Raw genomic sequence first — 16942 nt, 5'->3', positions numbered from 1 at the left:
TTTCAACCCAAAGGGCAAAAAGATAGTGTCTTGTAGTTTTTTAAGACAAGTTGAAGAACAAATTGATGTACTATATAACTGATTCCAAAAGCAAAGTAAGATTCTTTGAAAAGGGATTATTAGAACAACCCTAGAAAGTCCCCACAACTTTGTGTGCACAAGTTTATGCGAGTTTGAATTTGAAAAAAGAAAAAGAAGAAAAAAATACTTTGCCGTAAAGGCAGTGTTTCCAATTCCGACAATTGTGTATCTTCGGGTAATTTGTTTATTCATATGGTGTTTGTAAATTCATTTACAGGACAATTGTCCAGCTCTGCCCAACAGTGGACAAGAAGACACTGATGGTGACGGTAAAGGTGACGCATGCGACGACGACGATGACGATGATCTGGTCAACGATTCTAGGGTAAGAACGAGGTCCCTGATTTCAACTCGACTTCTTTGGTATTCTTTCGTGAAACGGAAATGTTTTCAGTTGCAGATCTACAACAAAATGCGCGATCATGTCGCAAATACCAAGCTTAACCACGCCGTGTGGTGTTGAAGGCTCTGGACACTATTGGTAATTGTCAAAGACCAGTCTTCTCACTTGCTGTATCTTAACATATGCCTAAAATAACAAACCGGTGAAAATGTGAGCTCAATTGGTCGTCGAAGTTGCGAGATAATAATGAAAGTAAAAACACCCTCGCTCACGAAGTTGTGTGCTTTCAGATGCTTGATTTCGAGACCTCAAATTCTACGTCTAAGGTCTCGAAATCAAATTCGTGAAAAATTACTTCTTTCTCGAAAACTACGTCATTTTAGAGGGAGCCGTTTCTCACAATGTTTTATACTATCAACCTCTCTCCATTACTCATTACCAAGTAAGGTTTTACGCCAATAATTATTTTGAGTAATTACCAATAGTGTCCACTGCCTTTAAAAACACGGTTTGGAAAAGTCAAGTAATTGCAAATACATTGCACCCTATAAACATTTAAAAACATCCCGTCGAAAATGTTTATGTTTGGGGTATTTGCTGCTAAACTCTGGTTAAAGTGTTTTTTTTCACATTAGAAGTCCTGACATACATTCTTTCAGCAGCAGTGGTCACATGGTTTGCCTTTGGGAAATTGCCGTGACAATCCAGCAGGACCAGTTAGCTGTTTTTTCCCTTGTCCGCCAGCTTTATCACTAGTCAATTTATCAAATGAAATAGGGATGGTTTTCAACACTGGACTAACCAGCCGGACCATTTGGAGATAATTTTGAGTGGTCCTCAGTTGTTTGAAGTAGCAACTGGCCAGCAGAACATCTTTAAGGAAGAATGCTGGGTCACTTTTTTTTAATAAAAAATGCACAAGCCAAACAAGTCCCTTTCGTTTATTCCCTCTTTGGAAGTAGTTCCGCTCCTTATGGGATATTACACATCGGCGAATTTGTCAAGATAGAGGACGCTTCCCAATTTGTGTCCCACGCCAGTCTGTGCTTCTGTCTGTAAGGAATACCATCAAGTTACTCTGGGTTAAGTTTACTGATCTGGCGACAGAGGGATGGGAACATGTGTTGCGTGGACAGACGTAATGGACCTGATTATGAACGCGATACCATTCGGGCGTCCGAGTGACTGTTTCTACGGAAGGAGCGGTTCCTGCGCTTCCTCTACACGCGACAGATTTTCCTTGGCTCAGTATATTGAGACATTGGCATCTCCACTCGGAAGGCGATTTGTCTGATTCCCAATAATCCCGGTAGTTGATTACTACATGACAAGGCCTCTTTCCTGTTTGGACTTTGATATGTTTAAGCAGTCTCTGCTACTGTGTTTATATGTGGGGTTTAACGCGGTGGAACGTGGCTAGGAAAGGAAGTCGCCTGTTCCGGTCTTACAGACTTCAGCTTTGATTATAGACGATGCTAAAAGCCATGTTGTTTGCATTGGTGTGCTAATAACTACTGTCAAACCAATTGGTTTCATTCCACTTTTGTTTCAATTGGAACTAACCGCACGCCATCGCGTTAATGGCTTCATCATGTAGGGGTAATACATTGTTAACGTTATTGTCCAGCAACCTTGATCCATTTTTGAAGTCTGAAGTCGGAAGCCTGGGAATACGAAGTTTGTTTATATAACCATGCAAGATTTTAAGATACATTATTCTCAAGAAACGATTGATTCACTGCATAAAACAATTAGTTAAGTACAGAGTTAATTCTAAAAAAAAAAGTCAGGTGTATATTTGGCCCGGATTTTGGGTCCGGCGGGCTCGACCAATATCGAGGTCAATCAAGGAACCCGTGTCAAATAAGCCAGAAGTGGGTCAAACTTACGTAAAACCCGAGATAAAATCCCATCTTCTAATCATTTGGGTCAACCTAACCGATACAATTTGACCAAGAAGTTTTTAGAAAGTGCCATTGAAATAGTGTTAACCACTACCCTATCCATTTTGTAATTGTTGTTAAATATTTGGACTGTTTCCCTGCAGGATAACTGCCAGTACCACTCCAATTGGGCCCAAAACGACGTTGATGACGATGGCGTCGGTGATGTGTGCGACAATTGTATATTTGTGGCCAACACACGACAAGAGGACACTGACGGTGATGGCGAAGGAGACGTATGCGACGATGACATCGATGATGATGGTAAGGAAATATCAAGCACTCATTGTAGTTTTTAAAGGCAGTGTACACTATTGGAAATTACTCAAAATAATTATTACCATAAAACCTTTCTTGGTGACAAGTAATGGGGAGAGGTTGATGGAATAAAACATTGTGAGAAACAGCTCCCTCTGAAGTGAAGAAGTTTTCGAGAAAGAAGTAATTTTCCACAAATTTGATTTTGAGACCTCAGATTTAGAACTTGAGGTCTCGAAATCAACCATCTAAAACGCACACAACTTTGTGTGACAAGGGTGTTTTCGTCTTTCATTATTATCTCGCACTTTTGATGACCGATTGAGCTCAAGTTTTCACAGATTAGTTATTTTATGCATATGTTGAGATACACCAACTGTGAAGGTTAGTCTTTGACAATTACCAATAGTGTCCACTGCCTTTAAGGGCACGGTGTTTTTATCTACCCGAGCCTGGTTTTGCTAACATTGATGCGAATTGGTCGGGCCACTTGATGGGGAATGGAGCTCCGCCGGGCCCCGCCAGAGTGCGCCTGCGAGTTCCCCTAATCTCGGTACTTTAAAAGCCATGTTGGTACCAACAAGTAGTAACACTTTCCAATAGTCAACCAACACTGTGGACATCTCTTTTAACCCGTTCAGCGAAGTACATGCATTATCGGTTGTTTCAAAGGAATTGGCAATTGGTCAATCACTGTAAAAACTGAAACATTTATTGGTTACAGCCAATAAAACGCACCCTAATGTAAGTTAACACATTTTTATGAAGTGCAAAAAAGGCCGTCCTGCTTTGTGACTTTGTTGTAAATCTGTTTTCATTTGACATCTGCTGGCAGGCGCTCATATTGGGTATCTACTGGAGGCTGTGTGGACCACTTAAGACAAATGTTGTATCAACAATGATTAAAAAGAAGTGTGGCACTGGTGTAACATCTCTAACTATAAATATGTCTTTTTTTATTTCTTCAGGTATCCTTAATTACGATGACAACTGTATGTATGTAGCGAATGCTAAGCAGCTTGACTATGACGAGGATGGCTATGGTGATGTGTGCGATAACTGTCCAGGGATTGCTAACCCAGATCAAGTAAGTCAACTTCAATCATCCTGTCAGACATCGATTTTGTGAACACAAAATTGTCAACAAAACTATCCTACATCGCATATCACACGTGTAAGCCCCGGCGCGGACGTATGTAGTGTCGTGAAACTCATCGCAAATAATGTGCGCAGACGTGTGCAATGTCATGACATTAGTTGTTTGTTAGCTAATGTCCTATTGTCGTGGAGTTAATTGCAAATATGTTTGCAGACTTATCAAAAGCATAATTTGCAATGTCATTAACTGAATTTCAATTTGCATAGACGTATGCAAAGTCCTGAAATAAAATACCAATGTTATGTGCGCAGAAGTATGCAATGTCGTCAAGTTAATTGTAATGTGCGCCGATATATGCCATGTCGTTAAATGACTTGCAAACATGTCATTAAAAAATTGCCAGTCATTCAATCGTTTTTGTCCTTTGTCGTTTGATCTAGACCGATATCGATGATGACAATGTAGGTGACGTGTGTGACACCGACGCGGACATGGACAGCGACGGTCACCAAGATGACCTGGACAATTGCGTGGATATCCCCAACAGCGACCAAGCAGATCACGATCTAGATGGCATTGGTAAGTTTACTGCCAGTATTTTTGGTTTTTACCGTTTTACACGTTTTTCAAGTTACATACACCTTGTCGTAAAATTGTTACATAGTAAATAATCAAACTTTGTTATGATTTGCTCATTATAGGTGACGCTTGTGACTTCGATGACGACAACGATGGATTTGAGGACATTGAGGACAATTGTCCGTTGGTATCCAACCCCAGTCAGAATGACACCAATGGTAAGGGGAAAAGGGCGCCACAAAACACCACAAACATATTCTAATCTTTCCAACCTTGAAACTCAAATCTTTGAAATGATAACTGGGTCGACAGCCGGAAGCATTGCTTTGATTATTTCAATTTGTGTCAAGACCTAAAAAGCCAAATTCATCACATGAAGGTATTAAACAGACATCTAGCCTGGTACCCAACCCAGTCAGAATGACACTAATGGTAAGGAGGAAAGGGCGCCACAAAACCCCACAAACATATTCTAATCTCTCCAACTTTGAAACTCAAACCTCTGAAATGATAACTGGGTCGACAGCCGGATGCCCTGCTCTGATTAATTCAATTTGTGTCAAGATTTAAAAAGATATTCATCACAAGCAGAGGGATATTTTCTAGTGGATTAGATAAATGATTGAATGTTTTATTGAGAGAAACTAGTTGTTTTCAATAGTTTTGAATGATGGAACTATTGCATGATGGAGGGAGGTATTGGACAGTCATCTCGTCACCGGGTAGTACCAGTGGTCTAGGTGTTTTGACGTCTGCCTCGGGCGGGTGTCTGGAAAAAACTGGAAAATGTACACGTGAATGGTGCAAAGTAAACCTTTTGGTTAATTATAATTGGAAATCTGGTGCTGATAAAGTTCATAATATGACCTTAAACAAAATTGCACCACATGTTGTTAAAACGTTATGCAAAACTTTGTACTAAACAACATAAATTATCGGTGAAGGTGACGCCATTATTGACGATCGTTATTTAATGAAAACTTTAAAGTTACCAGCAGCCGATTTCACGAATCGCTCGGATTGTCCTAACTTGGGATGTGTTCAATGCGTCCTAACGTCTATGGTTACGGAACTTGACTCTTCCTAAGTCCTAAGATTAATCCTAAGTTAGGAAGAGTTTGGTGAAATCGACGGCTTGGTGGATTTCACTTAGCACAAGAATTCACATTAAGATTAGTTGTCATTATCACCATAGTGATTTATATTGTAACATCACACCTTCTGCTAATTGGGCAATACACAGTTCAAATAATATTTAACTCTTTGTGAAATTGGCCCCGGTATTGTTTCTCCATATTATTTACAATTTCTCTATCTATCATTTTTCACTAACAAAGAAAACGGACGTGGTGACTCCTGCGAGTTTGACTTCGATGGTGACGGTGTATCCGACATGAACGACGCATGCCCAGAGAACTCCAATATCCAACGGACGGACTTGTCGCACTTCCAGCTGATCAAACTTGACCCTGAAGGGTCAGCACAGATTGACCCACATTGGATCGTCAGGAATAGAGGTCAAGAGATGGTACAGACCATTAACAGTGATCCTGGTCTTGCTATAGGTATGTTATAATATTTGTTCAAAACGTGTGCAAGGAGTTGAGTGCTATATACCCGCCATTAAGTATTAAACTTTTTGTGTTTTTAAAGTTTCAACCTTTTTAGAAAGTTCCCAAATAAAGTCTGAGATACCATGTCTTGGAGTTAACTATGTTTTCTACAGTTCATGTATCCAACCTGGTTCCTCTATCCGGGTGTTTGCGCGTGAATCCTAGCTTTCGGCTTCTTCTCAACCATCTAAGCTCGCTTTAGTGAAATGTAGAACAAAAAGCGGCTCTACAGCTTTATTCCACGTACTGCATCTCTTCTGAGTACTGTAACTCCTTGCCTGGTGCATGTTATCCCGCAATTTTACAATCTAGACGGTTTAAATATAAATTTCAATTTCCACCTTCAGCTCTCCGGTGTTGTATATAATTCTCATAAACCTTACCAAAAGTGACTTTTACCTTTTTATGTGACGAATTTGCAAACAAAAATTATTATTTTATTATTGTTATTTTCTTATGGTAACACCAATAATATCTGATCAAATTGTCCTTGTTATATTACCATAAAATTCCATCATAGGAGCGTTTCACCCTAGTTTTTTTTCTTCGTTTTTTTTTTTGGGGGGGGGGTGTCTTGAAATATTTTTTTAATGTTTATCAATTGTTTTAAAAATTTATAATAACTGGTATCCGTTTTCAGGCTATGATGAATTCCAAGCGGTTCAGTTCAGCGGTACGTTCTACGTCAACACAGAGCGAGATGACGATTACGCTGGCTTCGTCTTTGGGTACCAGTCAAATCACCGATTCTACGCAGTCATGTGGAAACAGGTTACGCAGAAGTACTGGGCACCGTTGCCGACCATATCAGAGGCTACAGCCGGTCTCCAACTCAAGGTAAAAAAAAACGATACAATGTGGAAGTCTAAGTAGGATGTGAAACTTTGCATGGTGGAAAGGTTTACGGTAACACCATGTAATGACTTCTTCTGAATGAGTTGATGTGGTTCTCAAAAGAACCGTTGGTTTTAAACTCGACGTTTCGATCTGTGCTCTGATTTTGGAGACGCATAAAATATCGAAGTCTGTTGAAAATGCCGAGGAGAGCCACGTGGCATGTTCGTACTAGTATGAAGATAACTTGAGTACGCCATCGACTTGTTGGGATCCCGAAAAGGGGGCTGTATCCTACAGCCAACACTCTACCTCAAAGTTGATGTTTTACACCCGCAAGAATGACATGGAATACAATACTTTGCCTCCAAATAAATTATTTGACGTTTGGCTTGAATGATATTCACGCCATCCGAAACGTCAAATCTAATTATCTAATAAACTCAAAACATCTTGAAATACGAGCGTAGGTAGGTATAGGGTATTTCCTGTAGGTCTTTTCTAAACCTACCGGAGATTTGTCTTTGAAAGTCAAATTCACTGCCAGACTCAAAATGATTAATTACATGTAGGTGTGTTCGATACATAAACGTCACTGTAAACTTCAACAAATCCCAAAATAGGCCACTACCGGTCATAACTTTTTGAAGAAAGAGAAAGAAAACCACTCGCCTTACTGTCAGTTTCTCTTAAGCAAACCTCGTTTGACAGACGTCAAGTCCTATTGGGGAAACAGGTGAGGCGGTTTGTAAAAGGATGTTCGGTTGGCATTGGTTAATGGCCATTTCCCCTCTTAAAGCAACCCACGGGGTTGAGGGGCCACGTACAGGAAAACCGCAGGGGGGGGGGAGTTTCGGATGCGTAGATTGTGGCTCGCCCCAAACTTCGTAGCCAGGAAAAGATCTAAATTGCTCTCACACGCTATACGGACACGGTTGTGTGGATTATTATTGAAGGTGATTTTATTCTGTAACAATTTGGAACGCTTTAAACGTCTTAATCAGCTTAAGGTTTTAGAATATCAGTTCCTGATATGGATACGAAAAGACACGCATCACATTCAACAATCCCAAAATTACAAAATATGTAGCCTGGAAATCTGACGTCACACTTCGAGGCTCGTGAATTACGCCAGAGAGGGGCCCTTAAGCCCTCAATCCCCATCCATAATCACCTGTCACCTACTCTCTAAATGCAAAAGAGTAAAACAGGCTCTTTGAAGAGCCATTATGAGGGACAATTCTTTTTCGAGTGGTCTTCCACTCTTTTAGATTGAAGTTCGCACTTTTTTGAGTGATTATCACTCTGTCCTGGAGTGAAACCCCTCTAAAAGAGTGAAATAACCGCCACTCTTTTTGAATAGCCATATGAGGGACAACTCGAAATGTAAAGAGTGGTGTTTTCACTCTAATACATTTAGAGAGTAAGTTAATTTTACATTGAGAAGGTGCAGCTGCAAAATGTCACCTTAGACCAATGGAAAGCTTATCTCACTGCACGTTTATCCAATGAAATGATTGTATCCAATGAAATCACTGATTTTAAAAAGCAAGTACCTGTCTGTATTCTTGCGGATAAAGACATGGGATCAGTCTAAAGGATATGTAGCACAGGGGTGGATTTTTCAAAGAGTTAGGGCTAGTGCTAACTTAGGACTAGTCCTAGGAGATATCAAAAACGTATGGCTATAGTCCTAAGTTAGGAAGAGTAACTCGTCCTAACTCAAGATAAGACTAGTCTTTACTCTATGTGAAATCGACCCCAGGACAGTTTTTAAAGGCAACCTTTATTTTTTATCTTTGTTTTGTCTTTTGCTCTCTTTGAGAAATATACCATAAAAGCCTACATGACTATTTTAACATCGGATACCTATTAAGTAAAAAGAACACATCGTACTTTGCTAGTCTTTGCGTTTTCAAAAGTTGTTACCCACGAATAGTGTTGCACATTGTCTTCCTGCTATCTTCTTATACTAAATTCATTATGTTGTTTAATCTTGAATTTCGTACTTTGGTTTTATCTCCTCACAGTTGATCAATTCAACGACGGGTCCAGGAGAATATTTAAGAAATGCTCTGTGGCACACGGGAGACACAGGAGATCAGGTAAATATATATAAAAAGAAATTCAGGAATTATAATAGAAAATGAATAACAATGAAATATTATTTCGTCGAAATGTTTTTTGCAGCTACAACAATTTATGATCAAAATGTAAAAGTACAACCTTAAAGGTTCAAGTTGCATTATCTAAAAATCTCAAAAAAGATTTTCTGTTTGTGCCTGCATTTAAACACTTTTAAGGGTGTTTTGTAATTAATGAGTATAGTGTTTACAAAAAACAGCATAATTTTACTTCTGGAGATTACACCCGGCGGAACATACGATCTGCCATTTTCTGGACTGAAAAACAAATGTGTTAAAAAACAAACAGAGGGCGTGAGGGAATTCGCGGTGGTCCCCTTTTGAATGCACGCTTGTTATTACAAGTTGGAAATTTAACATAAATAAGAAGACAATTGTTTCAATTAGGTTTAGCAATATCTAAAGTACACATGGGTGTTTTGGTTTGGCCTCAACGAGCTTATCTGTAAGCTTTGCTTCTTAGTGAGCTCCCTGCAGTATATCCCAAAAGTGTATTTGTATCTCCCTGGCTCAAATTTATTATTAGAAACATGTATATATTACTGCCTGCATTAGTTTGGTCCTGTGGAAAGTTATCAACCTTAAAACCATTGACGTACAGAAACATTAAACCATACCGTTGTATCCGCTTACCCCCCCCCCCCCTTCCACCCACCAACGACAAACTACATCCAGGGTAGCTCCAATTCCGTATAAATTAAGAACTGCATCCCTAAACTATTGTGTCACACCGCATATTAACATTGATAAACACCCATGAAGCCCATTTCCGCATTCTAAAATTTGAATTAATTATGATATCATCTTCCGTTGTATTGTATGACACATTAACTGGGTGTGGGTGCTGCGGGGTCGATCGTGGGTCACATGCTGGGTGGATTCATACTATACCCCTTACAACGGTCAGGGGTAGTCGTGCAATTCCCCCACGTAATGGGAGTATGTTGCGAGTAGATAACACACCAAGTACCACTAATCCAAGGTTTGCTTGGTTCCTGTGGGATCAGATAGGCTTGGCATGATTTCCCCCTTCGCAATTAATAATAACATTCTATGCGGGAACAATCTTAGATCGTGTTGCTTCATTTAGACGGGAATAGGATACTTCTAAAGTGTTAATCAGGGTGACGTTGCTTTTCTTTCAAAGAATAGGCTAGTTCACCGGACCCAAGCATGTAGAGCTGTCAGAATGAGGGTTCGAATCCAAGTCATGTTGTGCCCTAAAGCAAGGCACATACAATAATGTATTCGTGAAAAGTTGGGAGGGTATTGCATTCCGCTGTATCAGCCAGGCTCCTAGTGGATGATACATACACCTACATCTGTGAAGGGGGTAACCTTGTTTTAGCCCCATGAGTATGTGGCAGCATGCCCCTGCCCAGGAAAAAATTCCCATTGAAAAAAATCATTGGGATTTAATGGGATCCCATTGACAATTTGAATGGGATTAATGGGATTCAATGGGATTGGGGTGGAATTTGGGACATATTCATCGGGATCCAATGGGATTGACAGGGAATCCCATTGAATCCCATTGAAACAATGGGATCCCATTGAATCCCATTCAAAATATCAATGGGATCCAACGGGAATTTTTTCCTGGGTGGTGACAGTTGATTTGGGTTGACAGCCTAGACCGCCCGTCCATTAAATGTTAGGCGATGTTTCATACAAACAAACTAAAATATATAACATTAGGAAGGTGGTTTGTTTTTGACTCGTAGATACTTTATAAATGATTGCATTTTTTGTTGGGTTTCAGGTAAAGCTCATCTGGAGCGACGATAACAAGATTGGATGGAAAGATTTCACAGCTTACAGATGGACTTTAACACACATACCCAAAACTGGGTACATAAGGTGAAGTTACGAAACCATCACTGCTTGAGTCATAACTATGACAACATTGAAATTATAATATACCATTTACCATGAACATTCAACCTTGCCACGTGTTACGTGTCATTCATACTTTTTGGAATGTATGTAACGCCGCGACGCCAAACGCTCCAACATTATAGGAGTCCTATATTAATTAGAATAGGACGCTTGGGACCCTTTAGCAGCGCCGTTTCCAAAATAATGTTTCCGTCCGCTTCATGACGAAAGAAGGCCATTTTACCTGCTATTCTATCTTTACACCATGCAATCTTCGAAAGCCATTTTTGTAGTTTCTCAATATTATGTTCCAAGCAACTTATTTTGGTTTGTGTTTCCTTTATCCAACAGAGTGACAATGCACGAAGGCAGCAAGGTGTTGGCTGATTCGGGCGCCCTCTACGACATGACATTACAGGGTGGCCGAATTGGTCTGTTCTGCTTCTCACAAGAGATGGTGTTCTTCTCTGATCTGGAATATAAATGCATCGACAATGTAAGTCACTTTTTATTCAGAAGTCTCGGTGCCAACTGCCTTGAATTGTATCTATTTTTTCGTTTTGTTAAAGGAACTGGACACTATCGGTAACTACTCAAAATAATTGTTAGCATAAAAACTGACTTGGTAACGAGCAATGGGGAGCTGATGACAGTATAAAATATTGCGAGGAACGGCTCCCTCTGATGTAGCATAGTTTTTTTTAGAAAGAAGTATTTTCTCACTTAAATGTTTGAATTGAATTGGAGACCTTAGCTGAGGTGTCGAATTCAAGCAACTAAATGAGCATACAACTTGAGCAACAAGGGTGTTTCTTTATTCCATTATTATCTCGCAACTTCGATATCAATTGAGTTCAAATTTTCACAGGTTCATTCATTCATTCAAACTAACATTGGGAAACACAAAATGAGAAGACTGGTCTTTGACAATTACCAAAGGTGTCCAGTGCCTTCAAACTCACACTATCGTTGAGGAAGGGCTCAATTGCATTAGTTAGCAAATTAAGCAAGCGGCTAATATTGCTCTCTAGCACATTAATGTAAGCAAATATATATGATTGTTTACTTACCTAAACATATTTGAAACCCGTAAGGGATTGCCAAAATATGAAATGCTTGCCAAAGACTGCTTTGCGTTGATTTCTTGTAGTCGGTATAAAATTACTGCTCGTCTATCAACTATTCGCGTCTTTTTGGTTTTTCAAATAGCTTAGGCCGTGTCCGAAACAGCGACTTCGGTTAACGGATACGGCTACATTGCACACGTCTGCATATTCTTCAACACTGGCAGACGCGTTGATCTAGACGTAGCTGTAGCCGAAGTCGGTATATCGAACACGGCCTAAATGCTTCAAAATGGACCGCGCCATTTTTCGTCTTTTCAAGCACACTTCCGCGTTAAATTGAAACATTGAAGTTTTTCTTTCCTCTTGTGAATATTTTTAATAATACACCTTCTCTTGTTTTCGTTTCATGAATAACGCAGAGAGAGCCTACCACAACTACCGTCTGATCAACCAACTCTGCTTTAGGAACTTTTCGTTTGATCCAGCGATGAGAAAGACAATGCTGTATACATCGTTCCTCTTACGAATATTTAGTTTTTGATAAATCGGCTGCTTCAGAAAAAGAACAGACCTTCACAAGTTGCACTCGCATCGCACCCTGACAGAGAAACATGCTGCCTTTAAGATGCTGCCTGCTCAATACTTAAACACCGCGTTGATTGTTCGTATCCTACGCATACATTGTGCGAGACAAGGCGTCAGTATACCAGTAACTCGGACATGGACCAATATTTAACTGGATAAGCGGAATATACTACACGTATACCGAATTGAGAAACAGTACGCACATAATATTTTAAACTTAAAAAAAGAGGTATTATAAACTTATCATAGATATTATTATTATTATTGATGTTGTATAAATCAGCGCATGCGCTTGTTCTTCCCGCTGTGGTCGCCCGATTCAGTTCAAACCAGTTTGTTTGCACAAGATAGACATTGAAGGCGCAATTTGATTGTGGTTGGCTGAACCTCCAACGCCTGGACAGCAAGACTAAGTTGTTCTTCTCATGTTGGAAGTATGTTAGAATTGACTCGGGCAACCCTCGCTTGCTGAAAATCTTTATTTCTTATCTGTGACTTTTTCAATGGGAATCAGCTGATAGTCAGGAAATTGCTTCAGCAACAAAAAGGGTGAAACCTCCCGTCATGATTTGACTAAAAATTGCAGTCAGGGGAATCCTCGATTACCTAGTGCTTAGCTTTCTATCAAGTATGCCTTTGTACACGCTTTGTTCACCATCATTGTCTTCCTGGTAAACACCATCGTTTAAAGTATGTTATATATTTTTGTGCATCTATTTATGGTATAATGGAAACATTATATTATAAAAAAAAAAAAAAACTGTTTTATGATATAAAGCAGATTTGTTGTTTTTTATGTGTGAGCCAAAAAGTGTTATATCTGCCTGTGTATTATTCTTCCCTCAAGTATTGCTATATTAATCTTCTATATTTGTAAATTTATTGTTAACTTTCTGTGAAATTGAAGCCGGGTCGTCGTCGCTTGAGGGCGTATGTCAAACGAGTCGGCCTTGATATCACACGAGAAAGAAAAAAACATGTAAAATATTTGATCAGTTTAAACGGTTAAACATGCATATTATTATTATTAAGTGATTAAATTAATAAGTAACCAATCTGTTAAACGTTTCCACGCATGCAAGTAAACATGACATTTCTATTATTGTCGTTAGTGGTAAATGTTTTCTTTTTAATACAGGGTGTTTTCTGCCTACGATTTTAATGACAGTTGACATTTTGAAAATGTTTAGCGTGCGGAAAGTTGCAATATCATGACGTCATCATTATAGCTTTATACGTCTCGGAATTAAAGTTGTCAGTTTTTTGTAGTTATCATGTTTTTTGTGTGAAAAAAAACAAAACAACACTTCGTTTATTGAGAAAGGGATGGTACGATGATGGAAGTTAATTCTTCGAATACAATTACTATAGCATACACAAATTGCCCTCAGTTGTAAGCCCGACAACCTTAAACAAAAACACCAAACACCGTTTAATTGTGTTCTCAAACCATCAAACAAATTGTGTTGGACAATTTATTTCATTAGTTAATTTACAAAAAGGGTTGAAGTTGCACTTAAGAATTGCATACCACTGTCACACTTACCCCTTTCTAGGCTTCAAAGTTTAGACAAAACTGTCAAAACTTTGTCTCTAGACAAACAAACTAGTAGTTCAAAGCAAATAAAGAACAGTAAACAGAAAAATACAAAACAATAAGTATGATTTTAAACTCATGGTTGGACTATAATCAAGTGAAGTTTGCGCTAGCACTGTCGTTTAAATCTCTCCTGAAGACAAGCGCAGCATTCTGATCGAAACGTTGAGATATCAGCCACCGGTTCTTCTAAGAACCAACACTACTCAAAAGAGATGTTCACTTTAGTGCTACTGCAAACCTGACCTGGTTAAACACTAACCATATAACCAAAACAAAACGCCATTGCAAACAAAAAACTCCGAAGTCACCGTGTATGCAACGGTTATCCTCAAAACAGTCACAGTGTCACAATTTCTGTTTTTTTTTCCCTTCAGATTAGTTACTAATAACTCAAGATTTCACTGTTTAAAGAAAGAACCCGAATTTTATTTCGTCGATTTTCAAATCGCCAATTAATATTTAAACTGGGATGGCAGTTCCATTTAACTCAGAGTTCACACTGGTAACTGAGCTTGTCATGGCTTTTGGTATTCGTCGTCACATTAATATAAATCTTCGAATTCGGCAACATTCTGATGCTTTGAATAAAAGAAAGTTAGATTGAATTATTATGTTATAGCCGTTTTAATTTAAATGTATAGTTTATTTTAAAAAAAAGATTAAATAATATTATGTTAATATTGTGTCGCCCCAAATAGGACCGTAATCCTTCGCGAAAACTTTGAGCAGATTAATTTTCCGAAACTGTGAGAGAAAACAATAATTTACTTTCCTTTGGAGAAATTAAAACATAAACGGGTATTTGTCCGATTCCAAAAGTTCTGGAGACATTTTGGATTGTTCAATTTTATTTTCAAGTTTTAATTGAATCCGAGGTGGCTCCTTAAAGCTGTCTCATGGTTGTGTCAGTAAATGAGGTACAGAAAATGTCTTATTTTGTTGATGAAATACTACTTTAATTTTTTTTTTTAATGTTGTATAATCATGTTGGTTAAACACGAAAAACAAAGCTGTAGATATCTCGCCTATATATGTAAAAGAAGCTCGTGTTCAGTGTGTCAGATTATCTGTGTCCGTTCTTGTTTACTGTTGGTTTTTCCAGGCCAATTTCAGCAAAAAAAAATATTTCAATTACAATCATCAAGCGTTCAAATTAATGCATTTTGAATCCCCTAACACATTCAAATTATAGGGTTTCTTTCGGAGCATTCAAGACTACACTTTAACCATTATTATTTTTTAGTTTCTGCTACCTGTTGACGAAATTGAATATTGACTGTGCTTCTGGCCTTACGGAATCGAATGATTCTTGCCGCCTAAGTGACACTGAACTATTATTTGATCATTGAATGCTAAACTGGTGAAATGTTATTACTCCAAACAGAAAATGATTGAGACGGTGTAAAACAATATAATAATAATGAATTGGTGTCAAGGTTTTAAAGACAGTGGACACTATTGGTAATTGTCAAAGACCAGTCTTCCCTCTTTGTGTATCTAAGCATACGCATAAAATAACAAACCAGTGAGAATTTGAGCCAAATTGGTTTGTCGAAGTTGCGAGATAATAATGAAAGAAAAAAACACCCTTGTCACTTAGTTGTGTGCTTTTAGATGGTTGATTTCGAGACCTCAAATTCTAAACTTGAGGTCTCGAAATCAAATTCGTGGAAAATTACTTCTTTCTCGAAAACTATGTCACTTCAGAGGGGGGCTGTTTCTCACAATGTTGTATACTATCAACCTCTCCCCATTACTCGTTACCAGGTGAGGTTGTATGCTAACCAACAGTGTTTTGAGTAATTACCAATAGTGTCCACTGCCTTTAACACAGTTCACAATCTCAAATCCAGTTGCGCACAAAACAGACTGCGGGTTTTGCAAAGTGCACGGAGTTTTGTAGGTCATGGGGCTCACTGACTTGGAAACGCACACACACACTTGCCACACACACTGCAGTCATTCTCATATTAGATTATACTTCGGTTGGGAATCTTATTGAAAGACTAGCGATCATTCTTGGGGGAGGGGGAAGGGGTGGGAGGCTTTACATCGAAGGTTGTGATGACAAGAGGGAATACAAAGTAGGCGTTACTTCCCCTATCCCAATTAATGTTCTCGGATTAAACTGCTATCATCCCTATGGGAAGCTGCGTGATGCAAGCCCATTCCTCAAGACTGAATGATAAGTTTTCCGTTCTCAAAGCTTAGCTATCTATTTCTGTAAGAATGGCAGTTAGGCTCACACTTTCGCAGAATGAAAAAAAAGGTCAACTCAATGCCAAATTTCATTGAGCTTCTTAAACACATAACATAAACTAAAACAAAACATAATTGTGATACCTAACTCGTTCTCACTACGTTCTAATCTGAAATGTAATAGTCTTGGTGCAAGACGTTGTTTCTCACACTATCACTCAACTATCGCGATCCCCTGCTCGCTCCCTCCTCACCGGTGTGGCGGTTTCAACTTTCCGCTTGGTTCAGTTTTCCGAATGACCAAATACGGTAGCATTACGTCATGCGATGCCTGCGCACAGCAAGCGAAAGTAGTCCATTTTTAGTGCCGTATTGAGTCATCCGTTACCCTCCGGTAGCTGTCATGGCGGCGTCCACGAGTCGAGTACAACTATGCGGCAAACGCGTGGATCGTATGAGGTTTTTTTTATGCAAGCAGAGTGTGACCCGCCTAAAGTTGTACCCATGAATACATGTAAAGATGGGGCAAGAGTCCCAAGAGATTATGTGACTACACAGAAAAGAATCGTAATAAAAAATTTGGGGTCACTGCTGAGAGAACTACAGTACTCGCCAGGGTACTCGCGGCGGTATCTGACAGGTCACCCGGAAAACTGAACACGCCGGAAAGCTAAAACCGTTCGAACAACATGTTGATATGTCCGACTCCGTCACCCGGA

At 39.1% G+C, this 16942-nt stretch overlaps 1 protein-coding gene across 1 annotated transcript in view; it reads left to right on the top strand.

Moving 5' to 3' along the window:
• LOC117307281 (thrombospondin-1-like) overlaps positions 1–15066 on the top strand; it is a 36370-nt gene extending 21304 nt beyond the window's left edge. Inside the window, exons 15-25 of the mRNA XM_033791999.1 lie at positions 299–406; positions 2472–2631; positions 3594–3712; positions 4165–4303; positions 4426–4521; positions 5641–5868; positions 6557–6753; positions 8781–8855; positions 10657–10754; positions 11124–11268; positions 12259–15066. Of these exons, the coding sequence (XP_033647890.1) occupies positions 299–406; positions 2472–2631; positions 3594–3712; positions 4165–4303; positions 4426–4521; positions 5641–5868; positions 6557–6753; positions 8781–8855; positions 10657–10754; positions 11124–11268; positions 12259–12285 (1392 nt within the window). The 3' untranslated portion in view covers positions 12286–15066. The remainder of the gene's footprint in view (positions 1–298; positions 407–2471; positions 2632–3593; positions 3713–4164; positions 4304–4425; positions 4522–5640; positions 5869–6556; positions 6754–8780; positions 8856–10656; positions 10755–11123; positions 11269–12258) is intronic.
• The last annotated feature ends 1876 nt before the right edge of the window (positions 15067–16942 follow it).

This window comes from Asterias rubens, chromosome 1, assembly GCF_902459465.1.
Source record: "Asterias rubens chromosome 1, eAstRub1.3, whole genome shotgun sequence".
NCBI lineage: Eukaryota > Metazoa > Echinodermata > Asteroidea > Forcipulatida > Asteriidae > Asterias > Asterias rubens.
This window is presented reverse-complemented; position numbering and strand designations above follow the sequence as displayed.